Here is a 23,856-nt window from a genome sequence, read left to right on the forward strand (position 1 = left end):
ACATTCCAAAATACATGTGTACATGAACATCTTGGTGGTGACCCAGCACTGTGCTCTTCAAAACATGGAGAGTTGAAGAACTGGATGTTCCCAGACTGAGCCTTGTGTCTGTAGACTCCACAAACCACTTCTTAGACCTCCAAACTATGGGTGAAGTACTATAGAGAGTATTGTAGCGGTTCCTTTTGGGCTGCACTGCAGTGTGGCAGTTCAAGACATGTGAAGATACTCTTGCTGTGAAAGGTTATTTTGTGATTTTATGTTGCCTTACAGCTTGTTTCGTACCATTATCCCTGGTGTAGCAGCGCTGGGTCTATGTTTAAAATCTGCTTTCTCCTGTGCTCCTTACCAGCTGCTGGGTACATCCAGAGTCTTATTGCACATGGAATGATTTTGTGAGAGTGAGCTTGTTTCCCACGAGAAGCCTCTTTGCAGAGCTACCTTGTGGCCTCCTCTGCCAAATGAGAGTTGATCTCCAAGTGATCGTTGCTGTCCTGTGGTCACTTTGTATCTACTTTACCGCTCCTCATTGTGTCTTTTACGATCGGGTATAGTTAGAGGTAGCAGGGTAGCTGAGGGTGTAGCAATAGTATGTCCTAATGTTTCTAATGCTGATACAATGTTCTTGTTTATCACTATTGCCTTACAACATAGTTTTCACTTAATATTTGTAAAAAAATAGTAAGCACACCTTAGGAATGCAATGCAAGAAACGTTAAGGAAGATCAGCATTCTGCATAAATATCTGCTCGGTATCGGTAGGTAGCCCTCTTGCATGTGTCTCTCCACCTGAAGAAGAGTGTGGCTGCTTCTTTGTGACAATGGTCGTGTTGGTGAGGAAGAGCCTATTCTCAGAGCGATGTTGTGGCTGTGATTAAGAACTGCTACAGTGGAATAAGCTTGTGAAGGAGAAACTGAGTCCTGTAGACAGTCTCTTTGTACCATCTAAGAGAGCTGCCAGAATGGCATAATAGGAAGCTGAGTTATCAGCAGGTTCAGTGAATGAGCACAATAGCCATCCATGCTGTCATCTCTTGTCCAGAGCAATAGGAGTATTAGGAAAATCTGCTGTTCCTGTAGTTTCAAAACCCGTGGTCTTGTAGCACTTCGTATGGCTCAGGTGGTGATAATGTGCCCCTCTCTCTCCATGGTCATGAACCAAGATGTGGTGGTTTACAGAGTCTTGCATTATGTGATTTCCTTCGGCTGTTGTGAAGAGGTGGTGTTACTTGTACAAACAGGCACTGAGGAGGATCAACTACTTTTTCATAGGCGATACACTTGCGGGTTTTATCCTTTCCATTTGCAGAGCACCCCACACCTGGGGTGTTTTGTGTATTGTCGGTGCAAAGAGCATGCTGCTGTGTTTGTGTCATGGGTGAACTGTATTCTCCATTGCTGCCCTCCTGACTTTTCTTCTTGCGACTTTTGTTGTATTCTTTTCTGCAAGTCTATGCCTACCCTGGGAAGGATAACTTGGACAGCACATGTCCCAGACACCACGGGCATCACCAGCGAGTACACCACTCTTTACAATTCTTAGAATTGCACAGTTAATTGAGGTCTCCTTGGCCATGGGGACCTTTTCGCTGCCCGTCCATGTTTTTAGATCTTGCTAGTTTTCCCCCATCTCAGCCATTCTGAGAGGTATATAAGATAAAAGGGATATAAGTAATTGGAGGTTCTGGTGCTTCCTTTACACAACAGCTCCCCCTTTGAAGTATTTTGTAGCTGCTGCTTCACAAAGCTCGTAGAAATTAAATTGCTGAAGAAAGACAACCTGCAGCAGTAGTAGAAGCTGTTGGAATATGTCAGATATTTGCTGTGCAGTGTACGTGCTTGAACTCACCTGTACTTACCTGTGCTTGCTGTACGAGGTTTGCGCGCTGCTCCGCTGCTTGGTAACGCGTTCCCCAACCAGACCCGTAATTTCCCCAACTGAACAGAGCTGCTTGGTTCTCCTTCCCCCGGGTGTGAGAAACCCCGAACTGAAGGATGAACGAGTTTTTCGGTGGCCGATGGCGCCGACTGCTGGTAGCCGCTGACAGCGTGATTCAGAGCGTAGAGACCGGATCACCGCGCGGCCATCACCCGGCTGCGGCGGCGTCGCGGCGCCTCCGGGTGCCGCTGTTGGCCAACGCGGAGCGGTACTGGAGCCGGAGCGGGAGCCACCGCAGCGTCCTGCCCCCGCAGACTCTCGCTCTCCCGTAGCTGGCCACAGCGGCAGCGGCACAAGCAGCAAAGGCGAGAGGCGACGCTGGCAGTAGCGGCGTCAGAGCCGACGCCGAGCTCGCTGCCCTTCGGCAGCCCCTGCTTCCGCTGAGGAAAGGGGCTGGAAGGGAAGGAGAGACGAAGTGAGCGCTGCCGACAATGGCGAGCAGGCAGAGGCAAGGGCAGAGCCGGCGGCCATCAGCCGGGCGAGTGCTTCTGCCCACTTTGCTGCTGTACCTGTGCTGCCGTGCGGCGCCGGAGCGGCTCCGCTATGTCATTCCTGAGGAGCTGGGCAGAGGCGCACTGGTGGGGCACCTGGCGCGGGACCTGGGGCTGAGCCCGGCAGAATTGCCGGCACGCAAGCTGCGGCTGAGCGCCGCGAAGCAATACTTTACCGTGAGTGGGGAGAACGGGAACCTGTACGTGAGCGAGAGACTGGACCGGGAGGAGATGTGCGGAGAGTCGGCGTCCTGCTCCATCAGTTTCGAGGCGCTGGTGCAGAACCCGCTCAACGTTTTCCACGTGGACGTAGCAATCCAGGATGTGAACGACAACGCGCCGCGGTTTCCACAAGACAGTTTCCACCTGGAGATCAATGAGTTAACTTCTCCCGGCGCCCGGTTTTACTTGGGCATGGCGGAAGACGCAGACGTGGGCAGCAACTCGCTGCAGAGCTACAAGCTGGAAGCCAACGAATACTTCGCAGTGGAGGTGAAGGAGAGGAAGGACGGCCGCAAATTCGCGGAGCTGGTGCTGCTTCGGGCGCTGGATCGGGAGAGAGAACAGAGCCTGCGGTTGGTGCTGACGGCGGTGGACGGCGGGGACCCGCCCCGGAGCGGCACCGCCCAGCTCTGCATCAACGTCACCGATATCAACGACAACGCCCCCGTGTTCGCGCAGGAGCGGTATCGAGTGAGCCTGCGGGAGGATGCACTGCCGGGATCGACGGTGCTGAACGTGTCCGCCTCCGACGCCGACGCTGGCAGCAACGCCCGCATCACGTACGGCTTTGGGAAAATGCCGCCTAAGGTTCTTCAGAAGTTCATGGTGGATGCAGAGAGCGGAAGGATCACGCTGCAGGAGGCGCTGGACTTTGAGGATACGCGTTCGTTCAGCCTGGCAGTGGAAGCGAGGGACGGGGGTGGGCTGTTGGCGCACTGCGAGGTGGAGGTGGAGGTGCTGGACGTGAACGACAACACGCCCGAAATCACGGTGCTGTCGGTGTCGAGCCCGGTGCCGGAGGATGCTCCGTCCGGCACAGTGGTTGCCGTGCTGAACGTGAAGGACCCGGACTCCGGGAAGAATGGTCAGGTGTGGTGCGAGCTGTCGGGCGAGGCGCCGCTGTCGCTGGCGGCGTCGTCGGGCGGCTCGTACAAGGTGGTGACGGCGAGCGCGCTGGACAGGGAGCAGAAGTCCGAGCACCGGGTGACGGTGGTGGCGAGGGACCGGGGCAGCCCGGCGCTCTCGAGCAGCACGGTGCTGGTGCTGGAGGTGTCGGACGTGAACGACAACGCGCCGGTGTTCGAGGAGGCCGCCTACAGCGCCTACGTGGCGGAGAACAACGCGGCGGGCGAGCTGGTGCTGCACGTGAGCGCGCGGGACGCGGACGCTGGCAGCAACGGACGCGTGAGGTACTCGTTGGAGGGCGACAGCGCGGGCGCGGCGCCGTACGTGTCGGTGGAGGCGCAGAGCGGCGCAATGTACGCGCAGCGCTCCTTCGACTACGAGCAGTGCCGAGAGTTCGCGGTGGTGGTGCGGGCGCAGGACGGAGGGGAACCGGCGCGGAGCTCGACGGCGACGGTGCGCGTCTTCGTGTTGGACCGCAACGACAACGCGCCGCGGGTGCTGTGGCCGGCGCCGGTCCCCGGAGAGGACCCGGGATCGACCCCATTCGAGATGGTGCCTCGGTCGGCCGAGGCCGGGTACCTGGTGGCCAAGGTGGTGGCGGTGGACGCGGATGCGGGGCGCAACGCCTGGCTGTCGTACGAGCTGGTGCAGGCGCCGGAGCCGGCGCTGTTCCGCGTGGGGCTGCACAGCGGCGAGGTGCGCACGGCGCGGGCCGTGTCGGACAGGGACGCGGCGAAGCAGCGGCTCGTGGCCGTGGTGAAGGACCACGGGCAGCCGGCGCTGTCGGCCACGGCCACGCTGCACGTGGTGCTGGCCGAGAGCTTGCAGGAGGCGCTGCCGGAGCTGAGCGACAGAGATGCTGTGTCCGAGCTGACATCTGATCTAAATCTCATTCTTGTAGTGGCACTCGCTGCCGTGTGCTGCTTGTTCTTTTTCACAGTCATTTTGATATTGTTCTTTAAATGCCGACGGTCGAGGAGCCCTCCCGTTTTTATTACTTCTGATAAAGAAATGTATTCCACCCTGGGCTCAAAAGCACCGTACAACTACTGCAGCAGCACTTTGCCCTTGCCCTACTCCTATGAGGTGTGTTTAGCCTCCGAGTCGGGACAGAAGGATTTTACATTTGTGAGACCAGCGGCAGCGGCGCTGTCTGACCATCTCCTAGACCGGGAACCTGGCTCAGTCACTGACTCTGGCAAAGACCCTCCTAGCCCTGGGAGCTCGACACAGGTAAGTTTCTGTCCTGGGATCCCTCTCTGTCGGCTTGTGTGAATCTTCGGGCTTGTGTGAAATCTTCCTCTGCTGTCCGCTCAGAGATGAGTGGGCAACCGGCAGAGCTCAACATCGCCTCTGGGAGCACTGCTCAATAGCTTGGGAGGGTCTGTGCAAGTTTTGGGGGGCACATGGGCCCCGGACTTTTCCATTTTACCTGCCCAATCTCGTCAGCGATTTGTCGTTTGTGCCCCGAGGCGCAACACAATGTTGTCAGTACTGCTGTCTGTCCTACTCCTAGCGCAAGTTTCACCGAGCCGGGGTGGTGAGTGGATGCAGGGTGGAGCGGGGCCAAAAATGTCTTGAGGTCCGAGGCTGAGGCAGCCCTTTCGTCTTGGTGTAGTGACTGCTTCCTTTATTATCTCAGCCAGATCTGTTTTCCTGTGATAACGATGTGTAATCTATCCCGGCGTGATTCGTTCAGTGAGGCAGCAACTCTGTTCCCGGGTTTTGCCAACTTGTTTAGTTGCTTTTGGTGTTTTTTTTTTTCCTACTCTGAACCTCTCAAAAGGAAGATGGCACACCCGTGACTTACCATATCCCCGCCGTCTGGGGAACCGGGGTTGGTGCCTCACTGTAGCTCTGAATCCGGAGCAGAGCAGAAAATGCTTTGGGTTTGCTGCTGCCACCGGCTTCTCCTGAGCCCCGGCAGAGCCGGGAATAACACCATTGACCTGCTTTGGCTGGGATTTGGCTTGAACCCGTCCCCGAAGGAATTCCTGATGTAGGGAAAATGCGTTTTTCCCCTTAAACTGTCACATGTTTCCACTTCTCTCTCTCCAAATGGTGAGAGCAATGGAACAATATCTGGAGCAATTTCATTTCTGGAGCAGTGAAGCATCACTTTCAATGTTCGGGCTTCCTGTCAAAGTAAGGGAGAAGTAATGTCTGCAGATTAGCCAAAATATATGGAAATGTTCGGTCTTCCATGCCTTTCCTGAGATCTTTGCTGTACTCAGCTCTCCGCTGCTTGGCCGTTCTGCTATTGTTGGGATTAGGCGGACCAGGTACTCTGAATAGGGGTTGTGTGTGCATACATGAGAAACACCTTAAGAATTGTGGTACTCGTGGTAGACAAAATTACTCAGTAAACTGTGTTTAGGAAAGACGAGAAACGGGCAGTGCTTGGGAAAAAAGATTTAGGGCTTTCAGAGAAAATGGGTGGCTGAATGCTGTTTCAAAATTTGCCTCAGTGCAAGCTGCGGATTTTCTACTCTTTAGAATATATATAAGAAAAGTAATTGGGATTTGGTTGCATAAGGACCTATGAGAAATGAGCTCAAAGCGCTGTGAGCCTGCAGACGTAATGTGTTACAGAAGCGCTCCAAAAAGGATAGAGAGGAATAACATGTACTTACGTGCATGATGCAGCTGCGGTGGTTAAAGCATACAATTTTCTTTCTGTCTTTAAATTGCTCCGAAATTAAATTCTATTAAAATACAGCGTTAGATGACTAACGTTGGATATTACCAGCGTGGTGCCTATACTTTTATCACATTCTGTGGACTGGTGATAAGAATGCTAAGTAGCCCTGATAGGATTTATTACTCGCAGGGTTTATTCAGTAGGAAAGGAAATAGCATGCAGAGAGGAAAGACTGTGCCGACCCGTTTGATACTGCATCTGCGGGCAGATCCTGCCCGCTCACGGCAAGTAAAAGGACTGTACGGAGCGAGGACAGAATCAAGGTCCCTGTGTCGTGTCTCCCACGTTGGTCTGGGTTAATTGCAGCCCTTCCACGTTGCAGCCATGACAAGCAGCGGGGTAACAGAAATGCAGCCACTGCGTTTCCGAATGATACGGAGAAAACTCCGGGAACAAACTCGCCAACAAAGTTTTCAAGTTGACAAGCAGGTATTCTTTATTGCGGAGCCGGGAGACACGGGGGATAGCTCCACCTAGCGTGTATCACCCCAATTGCCACACAAGCCGTCCTTTTATAGCCGCTGGGCATACATACATATTCACGAGGCTACGTATGGATTACATCCTTTTCCAGAGAGTTCCCCGCATGCGTACAGAACTGTGGGGGTGGTCTCTGAGGGTCGTTTACTTCCTCCAACGATCTCCATCACTTCTGGCAGCCTTTGAAGCACGCGCAGTGGATGCTCACACCAGCTTAATTGGTTCGTTAGCACCAGAGACGTAATAATCCTTCTATCCTCCTACTCATCAGTTAGTTTAACTGTAGCCCATCCTGGACCCCTGCGGTTCCCAGATACTCCTTAAACCTGTGTCCTGTTCTTCTAGACTGTTTTTTCCTTAAAACTATGTCAACTATAGCAATTTATCTTGTGAGAATTCTCAGTATGTTCTCTATGTTCTCTAGCTGCTCTATGGAATCTTTTTCTCCCTGTGTCACGCACCTCAGTAATTTTCCATTGCTACTGTTACAAAGCCATCAAACTTAACATTACTTAAAGCTAATTATAAAGATTTCTATATTCCATTTTGTGATTGCGCCTCCCCCTTTGTCGCAAATTCCCCCCTTTTTCTATCCTTTTGCAAATTTTTGCAACTTTTTTTTTTCATATATTCCCATTACCATCAAAAGTCTTTTTGAAATAATTTCCCATTTCTACTTGGTGCTTAATTTCATTCCTTTTCCAATCTTCATAATTTATCATAGACCATTTACAACACCAGAGGGAACACTGTATCCTATCACAAGTAATCAATATCAACATAACATCAATATTCCTGCAACCAGTTGCCTCAACCAGGAGAGACTGGGTAACCATGAAGTTAACTTTTTCCATATTTCTTCAAAACCCCAGGAGGTGTCATCCATGGCCATTTCATGAAATGTCTTACGAAACAGGTTTGCAGGAGAGCCTTGTCTTTTCTCTCGGTCTGCGAATGAACTCCTGGGAGCTCCTTTCCAGCCCGAATTATTTCCCAGACATCGCCATCCTTTCCTTATCTGTCTCGGCTGTGGGAGGACACTTAGACGCTGTTTCTTGGCCACAGCCGCCATTGACATTGCTCTGGCGCGCCCTTATCAAGCTTCCTTGTTCCTTTCCCACCGTGATAGCTGAGCAGTTACGCAGGTGATGGAAAAACAACCTGAAATCACAGTAGTTTTATTCATATCAGCACTCGAAACCAGCCGCAACCGCAGGCTGGCATCCCGGGAATTGTCTGTTTCTTGCCCAGGCGCTGCCGGTGCCGTGGTTCACGCAGTGCCGTGAACCTGCTGGACTGTTGTTGTACGGGAACGGGAACCGCTCCCTACCCCGGCGAACCAGACCGTGCATTTCCCTGCGTCTGGCTGGTAGGAACAGGTACCACAGAGCAAGCTGGGAGGCGGTGAGAGCAGGAGGGCGTATTAAACCGAGAACTTCACGATTTGTAGGGAAAGATGCCTGCGGGTACAGTGACGGGGCATGGAGGGGGCGCCTGGGGAGCGTACAGGAGGTGCCGGTCCCAGGTGCTCCTGGGAACCCCGCAGCAGGAGCTGCCCTGCGGGGTGACTGTGCTGCGGCCGGAGCAGCTGCTCATCACTCGGCAGCACTAAATCTGTGTCGTTTTACCGGCTACGCTGCTTTGGCGGCACAAAGGCTCGACGCCGTGAGGTGTCAGGAAGGATCTGACCAAACGCTTGGGTGGCAGGACCGGCATTCTGAAGGTCCCGAAGGACACGGAGCTGGATTTCTCCGGCGTCCTGTGTACTCCGGCAGACCCTCTTCACCTTCCCTTCTTGTTCCCGCTGCTTCTTTCCAGCGAGGTTTTCCCGGGACATCCCCCACCCTCCCCCGTTTCCATCCCTCTTTCTGGCGTCATCCTTTCCACTATCTCTTACACCTTCCTTCCCGCACACGGCAGTCCCCGTGCCCTTTCTACACTGCCTCTCTCAGCCCGGCTGTCCTTATCAGCCGGGTTTCTCACAGGGATCCTCTTTCCCTTCGGGGTCAACGGGCCGGAGCAGCGCTGCCCTCGGGCCGGGGCTGCCGCGCTCCCTCTCGGCGAGCGCTGCCCCTCGGCGGGGTTCCGGTAGCCCTGCGCTCCCGTGCAGTTATTGGCCAGGACTGTGTGTGCCGCTGTCGGCCAATGGAGCTGGGGGGATCTGCCGGCCCGGCCCCGCTTGGAGCCGGGATGAGGCGCAGACGGTCTCAGAGAGAGCCCGGGAAGGAGTCGCGGCGCAGCCCGGAAAGCAATGCCCGTCCTCCTGCCGCCGCCGCTTCCCGGGGCGCGCTGGGCAGCGGCATGACGGGGCGAGCTGAGGATTTCTAGCCGGGGCGGGGGGACGAAGAGGTGAGCGCGGCCGTCCTGTGCGATGAACGGCGTTGCTGTAAGGAGCCGCGGGGTGACGACGGGGCAGGTACTGAGCCTCTTGCTTTTGTTCGGCGTTTCCGATTGGGTTTCCGCCGCTATTCGCTATGCGATTCCCGAGGAGGCGCGGAGAGGCTCCGCGGTGGGAAACGTGGTAGCCGACTTGGCGTTGGACCTGGAGCGGCTGCCGGGACGCCGGCTGCGGGTGGTGTCCGGCGGCAGCAAGAAGTACTTCGGGGTGGATCTGGCGAGTGGCGCGCTGCTGGTGAGCGAGCGGATCGACCGGGAGGAGCTGTGCGGAGCGCTCTCTCCCTGCTCCCTCAGCTTTGAGATCGTGGTGGAAAACCCGCTGGAGCTGTACAGCGGCGCCGTGGAGATCCAGGACATCAATGACAACGACCCGGTTTTTCCCAGCAGCCAGGCGAGGCTGGAAATCAGCGAGTCGGTGGCGGCGGGAGCTCGCTTCCCGCTAGAGAGCGCGCAAGACCCCGATGTGGGGATTAACTCTTTGCAGACCTACCAGCTCAGCGCCAACCCCCACTTTGTGCTCGACGTGCAGACGAGGGTGGATGGCAGCAAGTATGCGGAGCTGGTGCTGGAGAAGGAGCTAGACAGGGAGGAGCAACGGGAGTTGCACTTGGTCTTGACCGCACTGGATGGAGGCAGCCCGCCACGGTCAGCCCACGTGCAGATCCACATTGATGTCGTGGACGCCAATGATAACGCCCCGGTCTTCAACCAATCCACCTACAAGGCAAGTGTGAGGGAGAACACGCCCAGTGGTACCTTGGTTGCCAGGATCAATGCGTATGATCTTGATGATGGGCCCAATGGAGACATCATCTATTCCTTCAGCAGCCACACACCCGCCAAGGTACGAGAACTCTTTGCTCTGGACTCAGCCACAGGGGAGCTGAGGGTGAAGGGACAACTGGACTATGAGGAAACAAAGCTGTACGAGATTTACTTACAGGCTAAAGACAAGGGTGCTGTTCCTGGTGTGGCTCATTGCAAAGTGCTGGTGGAAGTTTTGGATGTGAATGACAATGCTCCAGAGGTGACAGTGACTTCTGTGTACAGCCCTGTGCCTGAAGATGCAGCCCCAGGGACGGTCGTAGCTCTGCTGAGTGTAACCGACTCGGACTCCCATGACAACGGTCTGGTGAACTGCTTCATTTCCCCTGGGATCCCGTTCATGCTCAGCTCCTCCCTCAAAAATTACTACACATTGAAAACAAAAGCAGCTCTGGACCGGGAAAAGACATCAGAGTATAACATCACTGTCACAGCCAAGGACTCGGGCTCACCACCCTTGTCTGTGGCAAAACAGATCCTGGTGCAGGTATCAGATGTCAATGACAATGCACCCAAGTCTTCCAAGGACTCGTACGATGTGTATGTGCTGGAGAACAACATGCCTGGCATTCCCATTCTTAATGTCAGTGCCACAGACCCAGATCTTGGGCGCAATGCCCATCTCTCCTATACCCTCTTGCAGGGTGACTCCAATGTAGGCCACCTCTTCTCTATCAACCGGGAGAATGGCACCCTCTACCTGCTCACGTCTCTGGACCATGAGGACCAGGTGGAGTTCAGCATGACTGTGCAGGTCCAGGATGGTGGGTCTCCACCTCTGGCCACTAATGTCTCAGTCAGTGTGTTTGTCACTGACCTCAATGACAATGCCCCAACTGTGCTGTACCCTCACCCCAACGCCAATGCCACCTATACTGATGTGCTGGCACCAGGCACTCCTGCCGGGCACATGGTCACCAAGGTGGTGGCAGTGGATGCAGATGCAGGGTACAATGCATGGATCTCCTATACCCTGTTGCAGGCCACTGACCCCAGCCTTTTCTCAGTTGGGCTGCACAACGGGGAGATCTTCACAGCCCGCCAGCTCCGGGACGATGATGCTCCCCAGCACACACTAGTCATCCTGCTCAAAGACCATGGGGAGCCTGTGCTGTCTGCCAGTGCCACTGTCTCCATCTCTGTGGCTGAGATGGTCAAGGAGGTGCTCACTGACCTCACTGAAGTGTCACCTGCTGATCCCAAGAGGCATGTGACCTTCTATCTCATCCTGGCTGTGATCTTAGTGTCAGCAGCTTTCTTCATCACCATGTTGTCAGTAGGCATCTTCAAGTGCTACAAGTGGAGGCAGTCCAAGGAGCTGTACAACAGTTCCAGGAGCACCCTGTACAGGACACCGGGGCCCTTCCACCACATTGATGCTGTGCGGGGTGGCTTCATGCCACCCAACTTGTACCACCAGGTCTATCTCACTACAGACTCTCGCCAGAGCGATGTCCTGTGTAAAAAGCCCTTCTCTTCCAGCCCCCTGGGGAGCCGCCAGAGCACCATAAGGAATGGTGAGCCAGGGCTGTACCACCAGATCGTGGGCACTGCAAGCCGTCTCCCCACACCTGCTGAGGTAATGTAGCTCCTTCCTTGGCATGTCCCAGTGCTGGGAAGAGCCATGGTTCACTTGTGCCATATGCATATGATAGTGGATTGGGGTTGCGGGGAATATCCAGTTGTGCCATGCCTCAAGAGCATTTAGCAGTAGCTGAACAGGTCTTCTCTGGAGTTAAATGAGCCATCTTGAGTGCTGATGACATTTGCTCTGTGGTGAGCAGGATCAAGTGAGTCAGTTTGCTGAGGTGAACAAACATAGGTCTTTCAGATGCAGTTTTGGGTACGCCTTGCATGAGTAACCGATGGAAGCTGAGATCAGCTTGCAAAAACTTGCAAATCCGTGGCAGAAGGTTTGCTGCAAATGGTGTATTATTCCCTCTGCAAAATGAGAGCCGAGGGGAGTACTTGGTGGGGTCAGGGGCTGGGAGGGGAACATAGCCACTCTGCGTCATGCTCTGGTGTGGGCTGAGGAGGTGGTGGTGCAAATGGGGCTGGGAACCACCATCCTACTGGAAAACCAGGGTGTTGCTTCCCACGGTGTAGCACGCAAAGCCAAAGGACAATGCTGGTTCCTCCGTTTGATGGTCTGTGGCCACAGAGCAGTCCTTCCCATCCATGTCTTGCTTTATGTTTGACTCCTGATGGCTCTGATTTTGTTTCTGTAGAAGTTTTGTGAGGCTGACTTCAGTGTTGGGTGGCATTGCAGACTGCCCCAGTAGCTTGCAGGGCTTCATCATGCTGGATTGTAGCTCTGAGCAGGATGGTGAGCCTTCCACACAGGTGTTGTTTAAACAACCCTATTACAAGCTCTGTGTGATTTGTAATATGCTATCTCTGGGTGATGTCTAATATCCTGACTAAACAATCAGCAGCCAGGAAGGCATCTGCGCATGGCAGGCAGCTTCTGTGCTTCTTCCCCGCTGGGAATTGCGCATCTTGAGAGCTTTCAATTATAGCAATGCTTTGATCCTTTATGATGAGGCTGGGCGGTTGATCCAGTGGAATCAGGGAGACATCTGATGGGTTTCCGAGGTGGCTGGTGCCAGTAATGTGTCCCTTCTCGGGAGGCTGTGAGTAGGAGTGACCGGTTCCTTAGAGCAGAAGGAAGTGAGGTGCAGCGGAAGCTGTGCATGGGTGTGGGGCTGCGTGTGCCGCCTGCTTACTGCGGCCAAATCACAGACAGAGGCAGAAACCTCTCTATTTTTATGGCTTTCTTTTTTTCTCTTCCCCCCTGCCTTGTGCTGCTGCTCAGACTCAGCACTTCTGATTTCTGGCACATGGGAATGGCTGCAGCAGCTGCAGGAGCAAGTGTTCCTCTCTATTGTGTGGGCTGTGCTACAGCTGGGGACAAGGATGTCCCCTGCACCAAAGGGTCCTGGCAAGATGCCTCTGCGGCTGGGGACAGTAAATGATTAGGAAGGAGGTGATAATAGGCAGGTGGTAACTCGAGCCCCGGCTGGCACTGAGCCCTGAATTTGCAGTCTCTCTGGTGACAGAAGATCTAGCCCAGTGCCACGGACCATGTCAAGCCTGCAAAGGCTTTAATACCTCTTTGCTCTTTCAGGGCAATAGCCAGACCCCAAAACCAATGCAGTGGGGATGGTGCTGGCCCCATCTATGGCAGGTGGCATGTCCTGCCCTGAGGGATACTGCCCTGATCTCTCAGCTTCCTGGGTTGCCTTGGTCAGAACCTTTCTACAGGTGAGCTCTGGCCTTCTGAAAGAGGGATATCTCCTCTATCCGAGACATCCCATTCCCTTCCTGCCTCACCACCATCCCCATCCCAGGCTTTGGCAGACCCAAGCAACAGCAGGATCCCCCTTGTGAAGCCTGCCCCTTGCTCCAGCCCCTTGGTGACTGAGCCACCCTGGGACACTGAGTAGGTTCTCCCAGACCATGTGAGCTTCCTAGAGAGCTTTTGCTGAGGCACCGCAGCAGCACCAAACCCATTTCCAGGGGTGCTGCACCCCGTGTTGCCAGTGGCAGTGTTTGTCACCCAGGTGTGCTTGCTGGCCTGGACTCTGCCTGGGATGGGGACAGGGCACATCCCAGAGACAAGGTTACTGGTGACACCATCAGAAGCCCTCAGGGAATGAGTACATCCAAGCAGGTATTGGTTTCTGGACGCAGGGAATCCACCTGTCTAGCTTTTTGCTGCGCTGGCCCTTTAAGAATGCCTTCTCTCTCCCCTCAACACCGCCTCCTCTCCCCCCCCCCCCCCCCCCCCCGCTTCCCAAAGCAGGCAGTAGGTGGGACTCGGGCCGCGTTCTGCGCTAATCGGGAGGTTCCTTGCTCCGTTTTTCCCTGACTGACAGCAGCGTTGTGCAGCCCCGTGGCTCTCGGACTCTGTGTGTGTGTGTGGGGGGGGGGGTGTGTATGGGGGGGGGTGTGTGCTGCAGAGCATCTCCGCCGCCTCTGTCATTTCCCAGAAGGATGATGTCCCTCTCACGGTGCACCGTGCATGGGTGTTCCCAGTCTCTCTTGCCTGTTCCTCCAGGTCCCCTTGGTGCCCAGGCACTGGGGATAGGGCAGGGTCCCAGACAGGAGCTGAGTCCCCTGCCTGTCGCATTGCTGTGGACCCTAGCCTCCCAAGATCTATGTGCGCTGAAGGGGGGTCAGGGTGGTCTTGATTGCACCGAGGACAGGACTCCAGGGCATAACTGCACAAGGCTTCTGCAGGGATGTGAACTGAGTTCACTCCGTAGCTTGCCATCATTCTCGGAGACAGGGAGAGGGGGAAATTACTAAGATGCTTCCCACAGGGGAGGCTGAGAACCCTACTTTTGCTCTGCAGAAGATTGCTTGTCTGCAAAGCAGAATTTCAGTGTGTTTGCCAGGTGGGATGCTCGGACCTCCTTTCCAGTCTGACATCCTGACCCGATGTGGTAATCTGGTGGTCTGGTGGGCTTGTTGCCTGACTCTGTGTGTTTGCAGTGACTTAGGTACTGTGAAGGTTGACCCCTTCCTTGTCCCAGGGTGAAGTGGCATCCAGCCAGGTGTGTACGGGAAGCAATTGCATTCTGGCTTTGAATGGCTCATCCAGCTCTGCCTTCCCACCTTCTTCCTCCAACACCCACGGGGCCCTGGCAAGGCTGCGTGTTCCTGTCTCGGTGAGAGGTCCCCTAGCTGATGCTGGTACTGGTGGCAGTGATACCTTACTTACAGAGGCAATAACGGGGTGAAGGCAGTGGCCAAAGCATTAGCTGAGGGGGAGAAGAGTGGGAGAAGAGCCCCTGAATCCTCAGGGCTCTAACAAGTACCTTTTCATCGGGCATGAAAAGTCTTGGCCCGTGTTCATGACAGCTGCCCTTTGTTTGCGGGTGCGATGTGAAGCCACTATTGTGGAAGGGGGAGCACACAGGGAGGGCTTGTACCTAACTTCCAGGCTACCAGGACGTGCAGTTTCCCTGCGAACGAGAAGCGAGCTGTGGGAGCAAGTGACTCAGGCTGGCGGAGGGGAGGCCGGGGGTGGCAGCCCTGCTGGTGTCGCCGGCTCAGGCCCCTGCTTCCCGCACCTCCTGAGAGCGGCTCCTGGCTGAGAGGGGACGGAGCTCCCGGCCAATTGGGCGCTGATCTGAAGCGGGGGGGGGGGAAACCTGCTTCTCTCTTCCCCCCCCCCCCCCCCACCTCCGCGCTGGGGCTGTGATTCAGTTCCCCTCCCCCAGCCCACCCCCTCTGCTCGGAGGCTGACAGCCGGAGCCGCAGCCTGCCGGAGCCCCGGAGCTGTTTTCCAAGCCGTGGAAGAGAGAGACCCAGGGATTTTTTCTCAGCTCCCCAGAGCCTGCTGAGTCCCAGGCCGGACGCACACGGACATGGAAAGCGTCAGCCTCCAGCGACCCGCCTGGAAATGGCAAGTACTGAGTTTGTTTTTGCTCTGCGGCTGGGGCTGGGTCTCCGGGCAGATCCATTACTCGGTGGTTGAGGAGTCGGAGGTGGGAACCATGGTGGGGAACGTGGCCCGGGACCTGGGCTTGAAGGTGGAGGAGCTGCCAGGTCGTAGGCTGCGCCTGGGCTCAGAGGAGAGCCAGCGCTACTTCGCCGTGCGCCTGGACAGTGGCGCGCTGGTGGTGAGCCAGCAGCTGGACCGGGAGCGTCTGTGCGGAGCGGCTGTCAGCTGCGTGCTGTCGGTGCAGGTGGTGACAGAGAACCCCCTGCAGCTCTTCCGCCTGGAAGTGGAGATCCTGGACCTGAATGACAACTCCCCGAGCTTCCCCACCTCTCACCGCACCCTGCGCATCGCTGAGTCTGCCACAGTGGCTACGCGCTTCCCCCTGGAGAGCGCGCAGGACCCCGATGTGGGCACCAATGCTGTGGGTTCCTACCGGCTAAGTCCCAACTCCCACTTTTCCCTGGACGTCAAGCAGCAGCAGGATGGCAAACTCTTCCCGGAGCTGGTGCTGGAGCGTGCCCTGGACCGGGAAGAGGAGCCAGAACTGCAGCTGGTGCTGACAGCCATGGACGGAGGAAGCCCAGCCCGCTCGGGCACGGCACAGATAACAGTTCTGGTCCTGGATGTCAATGACAACGCACCCACCTTTGACCGTGCCACGTATAAGGTGCAAGTCCCGGAAAACACACCTGTGGGGGCCCTGCTCCTCCGTCTCAATGCATCTGACCCTGATGAGGGTCCCAATGGGGAGATACAGTATTCCTTTGGGGTTCACACTTCTGACTCAGTCCGGAGGCTTTTTGCCCTGGATCCCCGCAGCGGGGAGGTCCGGGTAAGTGGGGCCCTGGACTTTGAGGAATCACCTTTCTATGAGATTTATGTGCGAGCCCATGATGGAGGGGTCCCGGAGATGGAGGGCCACTGTGTACTGCGAGTGGAAGTGGAGGATGCCAATGACAACCCCCCCGAAGTCCTGGTCACTTCCCTGCTGAACCCAGTGCCAGAAGATACCCCACCGGAGACAGTCGTGGGGCTCTTCAACGTACGGGACAGAGACTCGGGGGCCAGTGGGGATGTGAGTTTGGGGATCTCTTCTGATGTGCCTTTTGCCATCAGGTCCCTGCAGAACCACTTCTCCCTGGTCACCCGAGAGACTCTGGATCGAGAGTCCACCTCACGGTATGTAGTGGAGCTGATTGCCCAGGATGGTGGGTCTCCTGCTCTCACCACAACGCTCATGCTGCTCCTCAACATATCTGATGTGAATGACAACCCCCCCCGCTTCTTGCAGCCCTCCTACGATGCCTTCCTCCTGGAGAACAACCCGCCTGGCTCCCTGCTGTGCACTGTGTCTGCCTCAGACCCTGACGACGGGGATAATTCCCGGCTTGTTTACTCCATACAGAGTGGGCAAGTGCAGGGTGCCCCCACCTCTTCCTTCGTCCACATCAACCCTGACAATGGCAACCTCTATGCTCAGCGCACCTTTGACTTTGAGCTGATGCAGGTTCTGCCGGTCTCTGTGTCTGTGAGGGACTCGGGGTCCCCCCCACTCAGTGCCAATGTTACTGTCTACATCTTTGTGCTGGACCAGAATGACCACGCCCCCACCATCCTGCACCCTGTCAGTGACAGCGATGTCCCGGCACCACAGAGGGTTCCACTATCTGCCCCACCAGGCTACCTGGTCACCAAGGTGACGGCAGTGGATGCAGATGCTGGGCATAATGCCTGGCTCTCATACCACCTGCTGCCACAGTCCACTGACCCCTCTTTGTTCCACGTGTCACTGTACACAGGGGAGGTGCGGACAGCGCGTGCCTTCAAAGACACTGACATGGCAGCGCAGCAGCTTATTGTCCAGGTGAAGGACAATGGTGACCCCCCACTCTCCACCACCGTCCCCATCACCGTGGTCCTAGAGGAGGCAGCCCTGGAGGAGAGCTACAGCCCTCGGGACTTCCTGGCTGGTGCCAAGGAGAAGCCGGACCTAACCCTCTACCTGATCATCGCTCTGGCAGCCGTTAGCACTATGGCGCTCGCCACCGTCACCCTCCTGGCCACCCGGTGCCTCCGGCGCAGAGGCCATGCTGCAGCCTCGCCCTGCTGCTGGCACCATGAATCGCCGTCCCGGGACTTCTTCAAGCACTCCAGCCCCAAGCTCCAGCTCAACTCCGACGGCACCCTTAAGTACATGGAGGTCACCCTGCGACCCACCGACTCCCCATCCCAGTGCTACAGCACCTGCTTCTCCCCCGGCTCCGAGGGGAGCGACTTCACCTTCCTGCGGCCTTGCCCCCGCCCCGCGACCCTACCGCGGGAACCCGGGGCTTTCCTCTCCGCTACCGGTACGCTGCGGGACCGCGGCCAGGTGAGAGTCTAGGGGCGGGGGAAGGCGGTGCCGGCGCGGGGCTGGCCGGGCCGAACCGAACCGAACCGGACCGGGCAGTGCCGCGCCTTCCCCCCGGGCAGCCCTTCCTGGCTCCCGCCCGGGCGCGGGGACCGCGGAGCCGCCGCCGCTCGGGGAAGCGCCGCGCAGGTTCGCGCCGCGCGGCAACCGCCCGCGGGTTGCGATTGGCGCCGTTGTTGCTGTCCTGGGCAGGGAGCGCGGCGATTGGAGGAGCAGTGCGGCGTACGGAGCCAATGGCGGGGCGGCTGCGCGGAGCCCCGGCGCCCCCCGCCCCCGGTGGACCGCGTCCGCCCCGCACAATGAATGGGAGCGGCGAGCGCTGAGCGCGGCCCCGGAGCGCGGAAGGGAGCGCGGCCCGGCCGCCCACCCGGCAAGGATGCCGAGGGCGGGAAAGGCGGGCCGGTCCCTGGGGCTGCCGCGTGTCTTCTCTTTCTGTTTGTTCCTGCACAGCTCCTCTGCTCAGATCCGGTACAGCATCCCCGAGGAGCTCACCAGGGGCGCCTTCGTGGGCAATATCGCGAAGGACCTGGGCACCGATGTGGCAAAACTGGCGGCAGCTAATCTGCAGGTACTGTCTGATTCAGATTCGCAGTACTTCTCAGTCAATGTGAACACTGGTGTTATAATGGTCAGTGAGCGGATAGACCGGGAGCAGCTCTGCGGGCAGAACCTACGCTGCTTCCTCCACCTGAAACTTGCCATCGAGAACCCAGTGGAGTTTTACCGCATTGAGGTGGAGATCTTGGATATCAATGACAACCCCCCGGTGTTCCCCAGTGATGAGGTTTCCTTGCGGATCTATGAGCTGGCCTCCCTGGGTGCCCGCTTCCCCATCCAGCCTGCCCAGGACGCTGATGTGGGCACCAACACCCTGCAGACCTATCACCTGAGTGCCAATGAAAACTTCAACCTCAATGTGAAGGCACGCACAGATGGTGGGAAGTTCCCTGAGCTGGTGCTGGAGAGGGCCCTGGACAGGGAACTCAGAGCTTTCCACCAGCTGGTCCTGACAGCCGAAGATGGGGGCTCTCCACCCAAGTCCAGCAAGACACGCATCACCATTCAGGTCCTGGATGCCAATGACAACCACCCAGTCTTTGACAAACCATCGTATGGAGCCCGCTTGGTGGAGAACTCGCCATTGGGCACCCTTGTGGTGAAATTAAATGCCACCGATGTGGATGAAGGGCCCAATGGAGACATCCGCTACTCCCTCAGCAGCCACAACTCAGCTGCCTTACGCCAGATCTTTGCCATCGATGAGCAAACTGGGGAGATTCGTGTCCAGGGCAACCTGGACTTCGAAGAGGCAACGGTGTACGAGATTGAAGTGGAGGCCAAGGACATGGGGTCACCCACGATGGAGGAGCACTGCAGTGTGGTGGTGGAAATCACTGATGTGAATGACAATGCCCCAGAGGTCATTCTTACCTCATTCTCAAGCTCCCTGAGCGAGGATGCACCTCCAGGCACTGTGGTGGCCGTGATCCATGTCAGAGACAAGGACTCTGGTGACCAGGGCAAGGTCCAATGTCATGTATCTCCAGATCTTCCTTTCCAGCTGCGTAAGGACTATGAGCACCAGTATTCACTGCTAACCAGTACCCGTTTGGACCGGGAATATATTGCCTACTACAATGTCACCATCTCTGCCTCGGACCTGGGCAGGCCCCCGCTGTCCCGCCACACCATCTTGCCCATTGTCCTGGCAGATGTCAATGACAACGCACCCCAATTTGAGCAAGCATCCTACGAAGTGCTTGTGGCAGAAAACAATGCGGTGGGCAGTGTGCTGGTTACAGTCTCTGCTGCTGACCCTGACTCGGAGCAGAATTCCCGCCTCTCCTACACCATCCTGCGAGCTGGGGGGACAGATCCAGGCCTGGATCCAACTCACTACCTCTCCATACATCCCACAAGTGGGCAGGTCTCTGCCAAATTCCCTTTTGACTATGAGCAAACCACCTATCTCCAGTTCCATGTGGAGGTCTCCGATGGTGGCTCCCCGGCCCTGAGGAACAGGACGCTGGTTCACATTTTTATAGTGGACCAGAACGACAATGCCCCACAGGTGCATTTCCCCAGGGCCGGGGAGGACTCTGCTACCCAGTTCCGAATCTCCCCCTTCACCACCCCTCCTGCTCTCATCACCAAGGTGGTGGCAATAGATGCGGACTCTGGCCTCAATGCCTGGCTCTCCTACCACCTCGTGGAAGCCACAGACCCAGGGCTTTTCAGTGTGACCCTGCGTTCCGGGGAGATCTGGATCACACGGGCCCTACAGGAGACGGATGCCTCTGAGCATGAACTGCTGGTGGTGGTCCGGGATGCTGGGGAGCCCCCACTCTCCACAGCAGTCACACTGGTGGTGCTGGTGGAGGAGAAGGGCCCAGAGGCTTTGCAGGGCTCTGAGGCTCGTGCTACTGATGGTGGGGGTTTACCCACGATTACCCTTTACCTGATTGTGTCCCTAGTGCTCATCTCCACCATCTCACTGGTGGGACTGGTCACACTGGGTGTGCGGTGCCTCCGGCGGGGCTCAGCGTCTTCCAACCAGGACTGCTGCGTGGAAAGCGTGAATACGCTTCAGCCCCCACCCAGCCACATTTTTGGGCGCTGGCATTATGAGCCTAAGCAAGGGGACACGGTGATGGGCGTCCAGGTGACAGCCACGGCCCCCCCAGCCCCGCTTTATCGCTCCTGCTTTTCGCCGGTATCGGACATCAGCGAGTTCATGTTTGTGAAACCCTCCGCGGGTCCAGCCGGTGCCAACCTGCCGGATGCCACCCTGTGCAAAGAGGTGAGCTCGGGAGCGTGTGAGTCTGTCCCGACCGCAGCCACGGCATCTGCGGGGCTCGGCACCGAACCGGCTCGGGACGCGGCACCCCCAGCCGCTTTGGGGGTGGGTGCCCGCCGGAGCCCGTTCCCAGCAGCCGGGCGGGGCGGAGCTGAGCGGGGTTTGCCGCTGCCGGGAGTCCCCGGCGCCCTCCCGGCGCTGCGAGGGCGGATCGGCGGCGGCAGGGCTTGGGGGGGGGGGCTGCGCCGTGCGTATTTTGGGGAAGGCGGTGGAGGAGGAGGAGGGAGAGAAAAAGGAGGAGGAGGAGGAGGAGGGGGCTGTGGAGAGACGTAAAACTGTCACTCGTTCCATCCCCTCCGCTCGCCGACTTTGTGTGCCTTTGCGTGCCGAGAAGCGGCTCAGCCGGCCGGGCTGCGATCACCCCCCCCCCAACCCCCTTCATCCCTCTCTTCCCGGCTCCGGCGGTTCCGGCGGCGGCTTCCTCCCTGCAACACCCGCTCGGACCCCCCGGGGCACCGGGGTTCTGGCGCGGCCGCGGCTGCCGGGGCCGGCAGCGGGGAGGCGGGGGAGGCTGCTCAGAGCCGCCGCCGCTCCGCTCCGCGCTGCTCCGCTCGCACACCCGGCACGGGATGCTTGCGGGACGGGGCTGGCAATGGCAGCTCCCGCTGCTGCTCGCAGCTCTCTCCTGCCTGCCGGCTCCCAGCAGCGCTCAGCTCCGCTACTCCGTGCCCGAGGACCGAGAGCCGGGCTCCTCGGTTGGCGACCTGGCCAAGGACCTAGGGGTGGAGGTGCGGAACCTGGCCACTCGCAACTTGCGGCTGGTGAGCGAGGGTGGGCAGCGGCACTTCCAGGTGGACTTAGCGGCGGGCGTGTTGCTCCTTGATAGGAGGCTGGACCGGGAGGCACTGTGTGGGCAGAGCCCCACGTGCTCCCTACACCTCCAGCTCGTCATGGAGAATCCCCTCCAGCTCCACCGTATTGAGGTGGACGTCCTCGACGTGAATGACAACGCGCCCCAGTTCCCTAAGCCAGAGGTGGTCTTGGAGATCACCGAGGTAGCCAACCCTGGGACTCGGCTACCCTTGGAGGTAGCAGAAGACCCGGATATGGGCTCCAACTCCATCTCCACCTATGAACTCAGCCCCAGCGAGCATTTTGCCCTGAGTGTCAACATGAGGGGGGATGGGGTTAAAATGCCCGAGATCATACTTGAAAAAGCACTGGATAGAGAGAAAGTGCCTGTTCATCATTTAACACTGACAGCCCTGGATGGAGGGAATCCGGTGAAATCTGGCACTGCCAAGGTTACCATCCATGTCCTGGATGCAAATGACAACCCTCCTGTCTGTGATCCACCTATATCCAAGGTACAACTGGAGGAGAATGTACCAGTGGGCACTCTAGTCACCAAGTTAAATGTCACCGACCTGGATGAAGGTCCCAACGGGGATGTGGAATATTCTTTCAAAACAAGCAATAATTCACCTGGTAAATTCACCAAGCTGTTTTCCTTAGATCCCCGGACAGGGGAGATCAGAACCAAAGCCCCCCTGGATTATGAGGAATCCAGTGCTTATGAGATTGCAGTTCGAGCCAGGGACAAGGGATCTCCAGCCATGGAAGGACACTGTCACCTGCGAGTGGAATTAATTGATATCAATGATAACAGCCCAGAGATCGTGCTGACTTCTCTCTCCAGCCCAGTGCAGGAGGATGCAACCCCTGGCACTGTGATTGCCCTCATTGGTGTGAAGGACAGCGATTCTGGTGACAATGGGCAGGTCCGTCTGCAGATAGCAAAAGAGCTCCCATTTAAACTGGTGTCATCTTTTAAAGAGCATTTCTCCCTGGTTACAAATGGTCCCCTTGATCGAGAGAAGGCCAGTGGATACAATATCACAGTGAGGGCTGTGGATTCAGGGTTCCCACAGAGGGCTACCCAAAAGACCTTTTACCTCCAAATCGCTGATGTGAATGATAATGCACCAAACTTCAGCAGCCCTTTTGATACAGCTCACGTTCAGGAAAACTCCCTTCCTGGAACTTCTGTCTTTTCAGTGTCAGCATCTGATCCTGATGAGGGTAGCAACTCCAAGCTGTCTTATTCCATCTTGGACAACGGGGTGCAGGATATACCCATCTCGACCTACTTCCGAATAGACCAGGACAACGGCACCATCTACACCTTGCGAGCTCTGGACTATGAGCAGGACAAGGTGTTCCAGGTGCCTGTGGAGGTGAAGGACGGTGGGTCTCCTGCACTGAGTAGCACTGCTGTGGTACATGTGTTTGTCCTGGATGAGAATGACAATGCCCCCACCATTGTCTACCCATCTGTCCCCAAGGGCTCGGCTTTCCACCAAACCATCCCGGTCTTGGCAGAACCTGGCTATCTGGTCACCAAAATTGTAGCTGTTGATGCTGATAGTGGCCATAACGCCTGGCTGTCCTACCAGCTGCGGGAGACTGCTGAGGCTTTGCCTTTCCAAGTGGAACGCCGCTCTGGAGAGATAAGGGTTGCACAGGCTCTCAGAGAGTCGGAAGATCCCCACAGGCTGGTGGTTGAAGTGAGGGACAATGGGACACCATCCCTCTCGGCCTCTGTGGTAATAGTAATTTCTCCAGAGGAAAACGGTGTGCAGGACTTTTCCAAGTCCTTGGACCTCCCCAAATCTTCTCCCAAGGATACCAACCTAACTCTTTACCTCATCATCTCCTTGGTTTCCATTTCCCTTGTGTCCTTTGTGATGTTTGCTGTGGCAGCTGCCCGGTGTCTCAAAGCTGGCACTGCCAGCTGGACCTTTGCGGGTTGCTGCCGAGGGACTGGCCGCAAACCTGCCTCCCATTTCCGTGGACAAATGAAGCCAGATGGCTTCATCAAGTACCTGGACGTGGGAGGAGCAGGCTTGACCTCCCAGGCACAGAATTACACCTCTTGTTTTTCGCCCATGTCTGACCAGAGTGATTTCCTCTTTGTAAAACCTTTCAGCCATTCTAGCACTGCAGAGACTGTGGCTGCCTATGAGCAGGTGACCAGCACCTTAGCAAGTCCCTGCGATGGGGTAAGAAAGGGGGGGGGTTCTTGCTGTCCTGTCTGCTAAGTGCAGTGGTTGGTAACATCCAGGCCAGTTGGCTGTTCTGTCCTTCTACCTGAGAAGGTGGCTTCAGGGAACATGGGTCACTGTCACCTCCTGGGAAGTGGCAGGTGAAAGCTTTGGCTCAGTTTGATGGAAGTA

General features: G+C 56.8%; 1 protein-coding gene across 15 annotated transcripts in view; it reads left to right on the plus strand.

Moving 5' to 3' along the window:
• Window positions 1-23,856, plus strand: part of LOC130601541 (protocadherin gamma-C5-like) — a 176,012-nt gene that overhangs the window by 132,637 nt on the left and 19,519 nt on the right. Inside the window, exon 1 of one of the 15 annotated variants that reach the window (XM_057413692.1) lies at window positions 8,809-11,540. The exons of 8 other annotated variants lie outside the window; for them this stretch is intronic. In XM_057413692.1, the coding sequence (XP_057269675.1) occupies window positions 9,111-11,540 (2,430 nt within the window). In that variant the 5' untranslated portion in view covers window positions 8,809-9,110. 6 more of the 15 variants (XM_057413701.1, XM_057413700.1, XM_057413686.1 and 3 more) reach the window with 6 other exon arrangements.

The sequence above is a fragment of the Pezoporus wallicus genome, unplaced genomic scaffold (genome assembly GCF_028554395.1).
Source record: "Pezoporus wallicus isolate ANWC-B61680 ecotype Strahan unplaced genomic scaffold, APGP_CSIRO_Pwel_v1 contig_11153, whole genome shotgun sequence".
Classification (NCBI taxonomy): Eukaryota; Metazoa; Chordata; class Aves; order Psittaciformes; family Psittacidae; genus Pezoporus; species Pezoporus wallicus.